Source organism: Taurulus bubalis (genome assembly GCF_910589615.1).
Source record: "Taurulus bubalis genome assembly, chromosome: 8".
NCBI lineage: Eukaryota > Metazoa > Chordata > Actinopteri > Perciformes > Cottidae > Taurulus > Taurulus bubalis.
In genome coordinates this window covers 20,029,523-20,043,560 of record NC_136596.1, presented here as the reverse complement: position 1 = coordinate 20,043,560, position 14,038 = coordinate 20,029,523, and the positions used below count along the sequence as shown (strand labels likewise).

The following is a 14,038-nucleotide window of genomic DNA, read 5'->3' as shown; positions in this document are numbered from 1 at the left end:
ATTTCAGGCTGGATATACAGTAAGTGGTGAACCAACCGACCAGAGGACAGACAGACTTTGCCTGCCAGAGACAGGCCGCTAGTGTGGCAACTAAGGTTTCATGGACATGAAAGCAGAAGAGCTGGTGCGCTGAAGTTAATTTGCTCTTGAAAGTTCTTTAAATGGTATCATTACTTCCTTAATATGATGTCATTTGTTCCTCTTGGGACAGGTCAGGTAGGAGTCGATCCTCAGTGTGAACCAATGGACCGTCGGCTTTGGAGAGAAAGGCAGTTTAATTTTACAGGATGGGCAGAAAGATTCACCTGCTAATAAGATGATGCCACCAGTCAACCAGTTTTTCAAGCTCAAGCAACCATGACATGTGACCATGACATGTCTTAGCACAAACACAGCAAGAGACGAGACAGACATGGTAAGTGAATAGTCCGCACATTTTTATTGGCAACGGAGGAGATTTGTTTTGGCAGTATGCTTCTTAAAAAATATGCCCTGATCTGTGGACAAAGTACCACATGGTGGGAAGATAGGACACGTTAGCTGCTGTGAACTGCAATGTCTTTTATTTCCCATGACTAATTATGATTGAGAAAGGTTCAAAGATTGTCAGTAAATGTACTTAGTTAGAATTGTTCTGTCGGTTTTCGGTTCTTGTCAACTTCTGAGATTCCTGGTCTCAAGACTCAGAGGGCAAAGGAGACAGAGAACAATGGAGAACTGCTTACAGGTCAAACTACTCCAGAAATGTCCTTTAACAATCACTAGTTTCCAGGGTCCTATAGTCTAGTTTTTAGTACTGGCAGAAGGAATTGGGGGCTTAATTCACAGATGAGATGTGGAAGGCTTGTATTGAGAATATTCACAACATCATTGTTCACAATTCTTACAATTTTACACTATATTCCCAGAAATGTCACCCCTCTGTGTGAAAGGTTTACAAGATGAAGAAACATTGTCCAACAATTCTTGTCATCAATGTCATAAATTACCATAATGTTGGGGTTCATTGTTTGACTTTTCTGGCTTTCAAGTCCTTTTTCGGTGCTGTTTGGGACTGTGGAACCAGGTAGCACAAACACAGTATAACAAGAAGCTTCTGTTAGCCAGAAAGCTACTGCTGCTACACAGGACATCTGAAAAAAGGTTCCTACTACATTTGAAATAAGGCTAAGGGAGCTAGACATAGTATTTGGCAACATGTAATTTATACAATTCCTTAAAGTTAACTTAATGCCGTTGAGCCACTGTTTAGGTGCTGTTTCAGGATATCTGTAAGTTATTTTGTGTAAACAAAATAACCAAAAAAGACATTCCACACCGTATAGCAAGGGATCCCAAAATCAGAAGAATAAAAACCTAATCTGAATAATCATCTGATTTCTTCTTCAGATTGTGGTGGCATGTTTATTGACTTTGGTATCAGACAGAGAAGATGCATAGTCTAATACATATAAATGTAACTGCTTTGTGTAAAGGCTAGATTTAAAGATAAAAGATGAGTGTAAGTTCCTCAGTACTCGTTGTGCAGAATAGCCATGACAGAGTGATGAATTATAACGCAATTAGTGTAATCGTGAAACATTTTTTAAGCCGCGTCATGCCTTCATATTCATTAATTCACCTGCTTTCAGCGTCTAAACATCTGACACAACTCATTTTTATCTTTCAAATGACTTCATATATATATTCTACAGTTTAAATGTAAGCACTTCAACTATCGTTCACGTCAATTGACAGTTCGACTGCTTTTAGTGCTTAACCCACTACTACTACTTTCAGCTTTTACTCCTCAGCATTTGGTTCAACTACTCACGTGTTAAGCTCAACATTTTTCATCAGCTTTCCACTCTGACACTTCAGTAGATACTTCAGAAACTGCTCTATTGCTTAGCAACTGCTTTTGGTTCTTCATCTTAAACTGCCTGCATCTCACATGAAAATATTTAACGTTGTAATTTGTTGACAGTGTTTGCAGCTAAAGTTTTCAGCAACCAGCTTTGAATTGATTTACGTGCACCTTAATTTAAAAAGGTCATGTTTACATTTTTATACATACAGTATTTCTCCCTGAAATGTATTGGATTTCAAAGTACAGAGTAACAGAAAATGTAAATACTGTCGTAAGGTAAACTTTTCTTAAAATGTGTCTTTACTACTGTATTTTGTTTTAACTACTACCATCCAGAACCAACAAAAGTTGCAGTCTTTGGAAAATACATTTTGAAATACAAAAAGTTGTAGTTAAACTTGCATGTAATACCACTGACTAACTAACCAGTTAACTGTTAACTTCTCTCATACTCCATCCCAGGAGCCGGGAAGAGTTGCAGAACCAGCGCCACAGGACAAGACGCAGGCCTTGAGGGACCAGGTAGGCGAAGTCACAGAGCAGATGAAGGAAAACGTCAGACGAGTGATAGAACGAGAAGAAAAGGCGGCCAAACTTCTCGACAAGGCTATGGAAATGGAAAAAGGGGTCAGTCTTACCGCGGTTGTTTATCCTTTTTCTTATGATATGTGTGGAATGGGGTTGGGAGGTTAAACAATAGCATTCAGTGGTCGTCATCAGCAGGTAAACCAGTACGACCAGTCAGTAATCTCACAACCTCCATCTGTCTCAGGCACACATTTAGTTTAGTCATAGCAGGAAAAGCACAGGTGTATTTCATAATGTTAATGATGGCACTGTTCCATTTAAGCCGGTCGAGGTACAAATGGTATTGGGAGACATGATGGGCTGGTCAGTCAGTAGATATCTCTGCAAAACAACACAAAGACATCTTTGACATAACACCAGCACTGTAAGCTCTTCACATTCTGATGATGATGTTCATTTATTTTATGTTTAAAACTAAAATTCTGGTCAGATCTTACACATTGCACTTTCAACATATGCCTTTGGTTTTGATGTTAGTGTATTTTTTTGTTCTGTTGCTCGTGATATGCTTACTGTACAAAATCGTTATCAATGGCATTTGATTCAGGTTTTGTGAGCCAATGAAGTTTCAGGGACACATTGATGAGTTTGGGGTCTGTTTTCTTTGGGGAAAGTGAATCAGTGTGTCAGAAATACTTCAATGTGTGTCTTCAATGTCTCGTCTCCCTCCCTGCTCAGGCTCAGCAGTTGACGCAAACGTCCCGGAAAGTGTCTCGCACCTACTGGTGGAAGAACGCGAAGCTGGGCGTGGTCATTGCGGTGATCGTCCTCGTCATCATCCTCGTCATCATCCTGCTGGCCACCGGAGTCATGCCTATTGGTGCCTCTGTGCCTCCTGCAGTCACTCCTACCACCAAGCCATAAACACACATAGTGTACATACAGACACGATTAAATAATACACCAACTTTCCTATTGCAAAGTTTGCTAAGTATTACTCATAAATCAATCAGAATCAGAAACCCATTATTGCCAGGAATGTTTACACAAACGAGGAATTTTGCAAGGCGGAAGGTGCATACAATAGACATGAAACATTAGACGAGACAAACAACAATCAACAGTCAACGACAACAACAGTGCAACGATATTTAAATCAAGAATAAGATAAAGTGCTCAGACAAACAGATAACGTTAATGTAAGTGTATGTTAAAATGACGTGTGTTTAAGTTAAAGTTAAAGTGTATGTTAAGTAGCATGAGTGTTTAAATATGAAGTGCGCAGTGGAGTGACCCGTAAGAAGAAAGAAAAGAAAGAAAAATAGTCAGAAAAAAGTCTGAAAAATAGTCCTGGGGGTGGAAAAAAAGCCGAAAAATAGGTCAGAAAATGCATGCATTTCAGTGGCCCTAAAATATGTATTCATTTTTTTAAACAGTTGCGTAGACTTTTGCACAGTTAACCATTGTGCCTCACTTTAAGTTGCTCAGAGGACAAAAATGTCCCAAGAAAAAAACGCCATAAAAATGTTATTTGTCAGTATTATTTTATTTAGTTAAATATTGTAAACAATATCAGTCCTCTTCATAACTACCAAATATTCATTTTCAAAATTGTAATCCTTCAAATGCCAGCTGTATGAATGACAGAGATTGAAGTATAAAGCATATTTTGTCTTATAGGCAATAAGTTTAAGATTCTGCAGAGATGTCTGTAAAGCGTTTGAAGGAGTCTGTAATCTAGACAGGACTTGAGTGTGAGAAGATACAAATACACACAGAATACTGAATACTTTGTTGGAGTAATGTTTTAAGTAGAATACAAATAATGAATAAAAACATGCATGGGACCATGTGTTATGAAAAGGTCAGCTATAAACAGATATGTGTTGAACATATTCTGTGCATAACACAATAATCCCCCCAAAATTGGATAATCTAGAAAAAATGTATCAGCTGCCATCCATTTAAATTCTGTTATATATCTGTCAAATCGTTCCGACAGAGGATTTTATAACCTTTGTGTCCAGTTTATCTTCAGCAGAGCTATTGCAGCCTTTGCCTCATATAGTTCCTGCTGCTGAGAAGCTGCTGTGAGGCTGCAGAGGTCAGCGAGAGAAAAACAAGCACCGCTTGGGAGACGCCAGATCTTCACATTTATGGTTCTAATACTTTGTGTCAATAAACATCAGGTTCAGTTGTTTAAGGCTCAGGTCTGTTTGCACACTCCTGATGGAGGGCGATCCCCATTATGAAGTGCAAATAACAACATTCTGACCTTTATGTATATTTGCGACATAATTCAACCAATGTGTTAATGAGCATTGGTTCATTTTGGTCTATCGAAAATGGACCAATGCTGTATGTTCTGTTTAAACAGATAACTATTTTTTTTACATGGCGCTGTTCACACCCTCATACTGAGCTAATCCATGCTGTGTGAGGCCAAGATCATGTTCAGACTCGAGCTGCAGCAGGTTTCACACTATGTTTAAGATTTTTATTTTTCTCCCCTATTTTGTTTGATGAGCAGAATTCACAAGGATTGTTTTTAATGATTTATGTAATTTAATGGTTTCAGTGCTCTGATTTGTAATACATATTACAATGTTTACCTTGACTCCTTAGCTGTTTGTTGAATTGCCACAAGATGGACACAGAGTTTGAGACTGGAGGAAGTAGACGTGAGGGGAATCCCTGCAGCCTTCTCTGAAACCATGAAGAGTTCATATGACACACTCTCACACTTTTAGATTCGGTTCAGTGTATTCACAGGCTTGAGCAATACAAATACAACAGAGCAATTGCACACACAACGAAATACTGTTATTATTTGACTGAAAAGGACATTTAACTTTGCAAATATTAGAACAAATGTGGTTTATATTATTTTGAGTACTGTGAAGTATGCAGTAAAAAAAGGAAAAAAGGGTGCTATACTCCAAACCAGCTGGTGAGGCTTCTGTCCAGAATGTCTTCAATGTTCACACATCTGGTTTCAAATATGGATGTAATACACTTTAACGCCTATTAACTGACTAGTCTGTTATTTATTTATTTTATTTTAAAAACATTTTAAAAACCCGAAATATGCCCCTAAACCAAAATGTATTCAGCCCGAGCATTCTGTAGATGGACAACTAAGTAAGGAGTGTTGAACATGTCGTAACAGGCCCACCTCGCCTGTTGACTCAACAACACAAAACTTCTGTGTCCCATCAGAAAGAATGTGCTGTTTTGTCCACAAGTGGTGACTCAAATATTATGGTTTTTATCTCCATTACAAAAGGCCTGGCAAGGTTTTGTAACAACAGCCTCTTATACAAACACAAACAGCAGATCTACATAAAGCCCATTTGCTGCTGATGGGAAACCAGCATGTATTCAGACTGTTGTAGTCATGCGGATGTGAGCCTGCCATCCATTGACGAGTACCAGACAATGATATGAAGGGAGGGTGATCGGCATGCTGAATATGGCCTTTGTTTCTGTGCAGCTTTTCCCTGAAGAAGTCTTTTGTTGGTCGGGTCTCTGACCCCAGCAGCTCGGACCTGACTAAGTCTCTCGTGCTGCCTCTGATAGAAACATTGTAAAAAGTACATCTCAGATGTATTATGATGTTTATATGTTCACTGTGATGATGCGTTAGGTAGTAAAACATTAATCTGAGGTTTATTAGAGGCTGATGCAGGTTAACTGAATCAATGCTCTCAGATGAGGTTTTCCTGATTAACATATCATCTTATTATGCTATTACTATACTATACTATCACACTAGGTTATGCTATGAATTACACATAAATGACATACACACATACATACACGATACTATTGAATGGAATACTATACTATATTGTTAAGGTACTATTAAACCTACTATAGTAAGTATAAACACGACGATAATACAATACTGTACAACACTACACTATTATGTTATAGATTATAGATATTACTTAGTATTACTACTCATAATGGTGTCATAAGTAGTTAGAGTACCATAATGTAGTGTTACTGTATTGAGTACCATACATGATGATAGTGTTGCTTCATCTGATGACACACCACAGAAAATGAGTCCACTGATTTTGAAACAGTTGTGTAAACACAGCTTTGGTTTTGGTGATAACGTGTTAGAGTAAATAGAAACAGTTTCAGGAAAAGCTGTTTTCTGCTTGCCCTCTCAAAACTCTCTCTCTTTTTTAGATTAGCTTTATTTATTCATGGTTCCTTAGGTCTGTGTTGACAAATGGTGTTTCTCTTAATGCTTTATTCACGTGGACCTGTCTTCTCTTTAGTGTTTACTATTAAAGAGGCTTATAGTATTACCCTTAATAAAAACAACTTAATGTCATAACGTAGATGACTGATCACTGCAAACGCTTCGGTGAGGATATATAGCCGTATGATGATTGTCAATAATACAACTATATAATACATATACCGTAATACATATATGTGTTTTAATTCAAATTAAAACTAAATATCTTAATGGAAATCATATTACACCTTAGCATCACATACTTGTATATATACTCAGGTACCACCAATTATCTGTAAAATAGTAAGTGGTACAAAGATTTAAGTGAATAAGAATATATTTCTGGGTAAGATTTCATTTAGTTTATGGACCTTTGAGACCTTTCAGACCTTTGAGAGAATTATTACAGCCAATTATTTATCTTCATGGCTTCAGGTAATCAATGTTTTCAACTAAATAGAGCTTCAAGCTTTGTGCAAATTACCCTACTTCCTGGTTCTGATATTTCTTTACTTTCACACCACTGTTTTCAATTTCGGCTTCAGATCCTCTATTCGTTTACATCCTCTTTTTGGATCCTTTGATGCAAAACACAAGAAATGTAGCACAGCACCGTGCCAACTGGTGTTATGAATCAATGATGCGGAAACTTCTTATGATCTAAGTATGTCTTGATCTCTGAATTATACTTGGACCTCTTCAATAATCAGAGGCGTAATGGGATCTGCCTTATGGGGGTTTGTTTTGCATATAACTGTCACTGTCTGAATGAATCGAAGACTGTTGGAGAGAATTTAAATTGCCCGTGCAAGTGATGCAGTTAAACTCAATAGAGTTGGGTTGTCTGCCTTTCAGCTCCTCATCATAAATGTAGCACACTCACACACACAGTATTAAGACCCTGTGAAGTTTTCAGTGTCGGGCAGTTTCACTGATGACCAACTGTCCTGCTTCAGGAAATCCACGAAGACGTTTGGTCTCTTTGTGTCTTGATGTGATCCAACACATGTCGACTGTATCGAGTTTTAAGCCACGAAGGAGTCTATTGCACCATGGTTTGGTTTTTGATTAAAAAAGAACTCCAGTTTCAGGATACCAGACAGATAATAAAACTACAGGTCAACAAGTATATGACATAATTCTGTAGTAGGACATAAAGTACTATAAAGTACAATAAGGTAAATATACTTTATGGTGCCTCTGACTCTAAGTCCCTGTGGGGATATTATATGAGCATTACACATATTTCTCACAAGGGTGGACCAGCAGTCACCTTCTTAAAATCCTGCACAACCCTTAAGAGGGCAACACCCTTCAGCGACCAAACAGCACACAATGTTCTGCAGTAAGTCTGAAGGCCTGCTAGAAATGGACAAGTCTAATGTTCATGACATGACAAAGATGTAAAGAGAGGACGGGTAGGAAGCTGCCAGACTATCACTGAAACAGACAACCACCAGGATGAAGGCACATCAGTATGTTTATGATGCATCTGCTGTGCAGTTCTTACTAGTTTTCCTGATGGCTAAGGAGATAAGGGAATGCCACTGAAGAGTCTGAAAGCTGCTGCATTCATGTGCCCCTGGTCATTTCAATACCAACTCAGTACAGACGCATGAGCAGCATTATATACAGTATATTATATCATAAAAAATAAAAATAAACTTTATCTGAAAAATAACTAGTAACTACAGCTGTTAAATATTGTTATGGAGTAAACATTTATACAATATTTCCCCCGTAATGTAATGGAGTAAAGGTATGACTTTGAGGACTTTGAGGTCCACAAATTGCCAAATCTGGAGAAGTCCGGAGTCAGTTTGACGATCACGTGACCACTTTTTGAAATTGTACACTTTCCGGGAAGGCCGTGAACGCATCACAGTCAGATCGCTCAGCGTGCACAGAGTTCAACAGGCAGAGGGCAAGCAGCTCGGAAGAAGTGAAAGTAACACAGGCGAGGTGAAGCTGAGCGACAGAGTGCAAAGACAAAAGAACATTTAAAAAGAAACGTTGCACTTGTTTCGGGACAGAAGGTGGAGAAGTCAGGCAGGTTTAAAGCTACGTGCGGCTATGCTGAGTTTCCTGTTTGTAAAGTTTGCTTGAGTCGCACTGTGAGCGCTTTGGATCTGGTGACAGCTTTCACACAGAAACAACAAGAGACGCGACAGAAATGGTAAGTCAACATCGATAAAGCCTGAGTCCACCCGCTTTGTTCGATACGAGGACGGGGAACTTTGTTTTGGGAAAACGCTTTATTTAAACATGTGACCTCTCATAATCTGTAATGTCTCCTATTTTTAATGACGAATATCTATCCAGAAAATAATAGAAGAAACAAAATGCTTGTTTTCATTTATTTTAATACATTTGCTGAATCTTAACAGAATGAATATACACAATTAAGTGGAAAACAAATAAGCATGTGCATTCAAAAAGCACACATAAAAGCATGTTAACAGTGTTTATATGTAGTGAGTTAATTTAATGAAGTGAGTCTACTCAGGTTGATATTTGAAGTATGTTGTTTTTTTCCCCTGATAGATATTTTTGATGCGACTAATATTTCTGTTATTATATTTATTGTATTATTTTGAAATCTCCCTTTCATATTTAATATGCATTTTCTTTCTTTCATGGAGCCTCCAAGCGAAAGTATTTCACAAATCTAAACATCTTGAATCTATTGAATTTAGGATTGGCATCAGCAGTAAAGTGATGTGAAATATATGTATTTACTCAAATCAAATTAATGTAAATATAAAAGAGTATCTCTTCTCGGGCCTCTCTTTCATATATTTTCATGCGCTCATTAAATATGAACTCAACACAATATTATTATATCATAAACTCACAATACAGCAGTTCACTGTTCAAATAGGATGGAGGGCCGTACTACACTGTCATGAATATGCTATAACCTGATGTGGCTGTGGTTTCCCCGGGATTATGCCAGGTACATTAATCCAGGCAGGAGGGAGTGAGGGAAGGAAGGAAGGAAGCAAGGAGGGGAACTGCAATGGGCAGCATTTCCTGTGTTAAGACGTGGACGGCGGAATTTTAAACACATACTATTGTTCAACTACTAGTTGGTCGGCCTGGGATGTGACAACTGGGCTTTCATGGTATTCATTAATCAGTTCCCATTAGTCATTGATTTGAAGTGTACTATTCTTAGCCAACAGTGCATTTGTACATGTACAGTAGGTTTGAACAGGAAATGACTTTGAACCAAATCAAGATGCAGAGAGTGTATTTGTTTTGTTCTATCTGTTGGTTTCCTGTTCCTGTCAACTTCTGAGATCCTGGCTTCCTCTCATGGCTCAGGGGGCAAAGGTGAAGGAGAAACCTGTCAGGATATAAACTGCTTTGAGGTCAAACTACTCTCTAAATATCCTGCTCCAGGGTTCTTATCAGTCTGCCGTTACCCCTTTTGTTGCTGTTTGGGCCTTGGTTGCTGCTGCCGTTTCCCTTCGAGCAGACATGCAGGAGGATAGTGTTACACAGCAGCTGCAGTAATGTGTTTTTCATGATCTGGGGGAGCCTGCCTTAATGTGTTATTAGTTTCATTTCTCATAACATGCTCCTCTTTTTACTTGAGCTTCAAGTGTCATCGTTGGGGGAAGTTGTTTTAATAATAGCTACATTCCATTTTACGCTTTAACAATAATTATTTCAGTTATGGATTAATCTAGTCGTGCTTGCTTCAATCTCCTTGAAAAAGCATGACACTGCAGGATGTCTTGTTCTGCTCCACTTCACTGCATGACTGTTGACATGTTTATAAAACAGAAAGCCCGTCCGATCTACATCAGTTTGCTGCCTTTCTGGACAACATGCTGGAAGATTTCTCTTTTTCATTTTAATTTTTTTGCTCACAAGAAACATGAGGGAATTACAGCATCCGTCTTCATATTTTTTTAAATAGCTGAAACCAAAATGACAAAACCGATGCACTAATTTGAAGAAGAAAAAACCCCCAATACTTGTACTTTATCCTTCTTCAGCTCTGCTATTGACCACTTGGTTGCTGTGGTAAAGTACAGAAGAAGCACTCACAACAGACATATAAAGATCAGAGCAGCAGGTATCCTGACTTTTAGTCCCTTATATTTATAAAGCTCTGGATCCTACAATTCCCATAATGCAACCAATAGCATCTTTTTTTTAAACTCTCCCTGAAGGGTAAATACCCACGCCTGATGACATCATCAGGGGTTGTTTTCTCGGATTAGACAAAACTCCCTTCAGAGCCACAGAGGACAATAAACATCTGTTTGACTGGCTGAGTAGTGCTCCTAATGACTAATAGACTGGCCTTTATGCATGCGGTGGTGGTGGCATGGTGCACAAAGCTCAGGAGGACTCAAATATTGCTGCTACATTAGATTTCATTACATTCCTTCCAAATCAACTCACCATGAAGGCATCAAAGCTTTATGTCGTCAAATATTAGAAGTGACTGAATCCACATTGTGTCATCATCGCTCTTTAATCATGTTGTGTGTTTGTTGATCGAACAGGAGAATGGGAGGAACCGCCTGCAGCAGGCCCACCAGGACGTGGAGGAGGTGAAGGGCATCATGCTGGAAAACATGAACAAGGCTGATGAGAGAACTGGCAAACTGGGCGAACTGGAGGATAGGGCTGATGAACTGCTGGCAAAAGTAAGCTGAGGGAGAGCAGAGAGGTTTTCCAAGTGGTAAACAATCACATCACACTATTTTACCTAAGTGTTCTCTGTGGAAGTCTCTGGGTTGTATGGAGAAGGTGAAAGGCTGCAGCAAATGGCCCACAGACTCCCTTTTCTGGCGCCCAGGGATTTAAAACTAGGAAATGTCATATTGATGTCTATAAATACGCTTTAGGTGGAGCTGGAGAGGAAAACAAATGTACAATTTACATCCTGATTGTGTTTTATGGTGCTATTTTTAGAAAGGTATTTCCTATTGTTTCCTAAGATGAATGAAGCGAGCTGGTCTCCCTGGGTACGACAGAGTGAGTCCAGGACATGCCACGAGGCGCATGTCCGTCCGGGGGTCGGCGTGCGGGTCACATCGTTCCCACATTGCCCGTTGGCCTGTGTTACATGACCGAACTAAAAAAGCAAACAGCCAGACAACTGAAATTTAAGTTAAAAAAACACTTTGTGATAACAAGGGTTTCTTAGTTCATAGGGATGCAACGTAATGCTTCTCTAGTCATTGTTTATATTTTAACATTGGATCAAATGACTATGTGTGGCGTGAAAGAGGGTCACTCGTGTTACAAACCCACAGAGACTCATCATCTGCGTTTTAGCATCTTTCAGGTCATTGTTTTGGTGTTACAGCTTGCAGCCTGGTTCCCTCTCACTGCTGTGACTCACAGTATTTAACTGCCCGTCAACAAACAACAGAGAGACATCCATTGATCTGGTGGCCAGAAATGTGACTCCAAAATATAAACGCTAACGTTGTGTCTTGGGTATATTATATATAGTGTCTCAAATGTACTTTTTTCACTGCATGTACTTTTTATTCCGCCACTCTTTAAATCAATGTGCTAAATAAATCAACAACATTTAGGGCATGATGTCATTCAACGTTCCACAGATTTGCACAAAAAAGGTTAAATTCCTGTGTTCGAATTACACTTTGACCTTGAGGGGAGGCTTTTTCCCCGGGGATGGGAAGGAACTGTACACATTAATGGACCCGCCTACGTGCAAAAATATATAATGTCAATACATTTCAATTCATCCCTCTGCTCCGATAACCAACAGCTGTCTGCTCTGAACGACAGAATTGATACGTGAGGTTGCTGGCAAAGTTGATAAAGTAACGAGTGGGCGCTCCTGTATGTGGGCTTGTGTGCTTTTAAGACATTAAGATCATCAGACATTTAAAAGTAGTTTACTTACACAACAACGTAATGTAACATCTTCTATTTTGTGTGTGTGTTTTCTTTCCAGAGTGAAGCTTTTAAAAAGACCACCAACCAGGTGAAGCAAAAGAAAAGATGGGAGAACAAGAAGATGAAATTGGTGTTTATTGGCATCGGGGTGATAGTGGGACTCATCATTCTCGGACTTATAATCTATGCCATTGTTGATAGCGCACGAGGAGAGTAGCTCCTCTGCTGGTGAGGAACAGGAAGGGGACAAAGTGAAAAGAGGAATGCAAACTAGTTGGACTCTTGCATCTCGCCTGAACTGCTCAATCTGTGTTATTTTGTGTTTAAAGATATTTATGGGAGTATCGGTCCCACTCTTCATTATTAGTCTTCAGTTGATATGGTACCCATGATAGCTCGGCTGCTTTGCTGCTTTTTTAATTCACTTTTCAAAGGTAATGTCTCTGTAAGACCCCCAATGGGAGAACACACTGATCGTAGATCTTAAAATTAGATCTATTTAAGAACTTCTCCTTCCCCCATGAATTACTAATATCTTTAACCAAACATTATCAGGCTGCTATTTTTGTATTTGTATGTTTGTACATAGCTGTTCCCATTTAAGAGCACAACTGCCATTAGTGGTCGCTGAACTGAAGACAGAATCCTTTTCACCAACGATTCAGTCGATAATTAGAGTCAAGAGTGAGTGCAAGAAGACAGAAGAGGATTGATTGAATATATGCATTTTCCGACAGCTTCAACTTGGAAAGAATAAACTGATGTATCATCACATGAAATCTCATCAGTCAAAAATTAAAGGCCGTCCGTATCATTAAAATGTTTTCAAAGGCATGCAGGACTCACTTGTTTTGTGGAGCTGTGATACTTGTTGGAAACACAAAATAAATGCTGAAATTAAGATTTATTATATTTAATATATATATTTCTGAGGGTCTCTTGCCGATACCTGTTTCTCTACATCAGTGTGACTTGTGTAAGATGTTCTTAGAAAACAGATTGATGACTTGAACACCAATTGTGTGTTTTTTTCTTGAATCAAATCTAACACCCTGTGTACAAATATTGGGTTGATACAAACTAATAGCCAAACCACTAATAGAGTTGTTTCATTGAACCTGTAGTCATAATCCATATGGAATCTGTATGTAGAGCATACTATTTTAAATGGTCTTTATAGATACAGAAAATGTGAGCCCGGTATTGCCAATACATAGTACATTATTAGATTTCTATTTTATTTCAGTTAATCTGCAGATGAAGTAAATGATATCAGAATAAACAGTGACCCCTGCTGGTCAATGTTTTTACTTCAGATAAATGTGCAAAACGGAGGGGAATATAAGGAATATTGTGTAATGAGTATAAATAGTTGACTTATGTCAACTTATGTAACCATTTACTCAGTCTAGACATTTAACAGGTCTTGGTCAAACTAGCAAAATCAAAGAGCTAGTTTGCTGAAATTACAAAAAAAGAACAACATTTTACATGTATACATATTGCATCTG

The 14,038-nt window shown here is 38.6% G+C and overlaps 2 protein-coding genes across 2 annotated transcripts; both read left to right on the top strand.

Annotated features, from left to right (window-relative positions):
- The first annotated feature begins 294 nt into the window (after positions 1–294).
- LOC306740305 (vesicle-associated membrane protein 8-like) lies at positions 295–5,290 on the top strand. The gene is made up of 3 exons (XM_079222430.1): positions 295–415; positions 2,312–2,476; positions 3,116–5,290. The coding sequence occupies exons 1-3, from the start codon at positions 371–373 to the stop codon at positions 3,299–3,301; spliced, it is 396 nt and encodes a 131-aa protein (XP_079078556.1). The 5' UTR covers positions 295–370; the 3' UTR covers positions 3,302–5,290.
- A 3,290-nt stretch (positions 5,291–8,580) lies between these two features.
- vamp5 (vesicle-associated membrane protein 5) lies at positions 8,581–13,429 on the top strand. The gene is made up of 3 exons (XM_079222681.1): positions 8,581–8,808; positions 11,156–11,299; positions 12,586–13,429. Exons 1-3 carry the CDS (start codon positions 8,806–8,808, stop codon positions 12,742–12,744), a joined length of 306 nt encoding a protein of 101 aa, XP_079078807.1. The 5' UTR covers positions 8,581–8,805; the 3' UTR covers positions 12,745–13,429.
- The last annotated feature ends 609 nt before the right edge of the window (positions 13,430–14,038 follow it).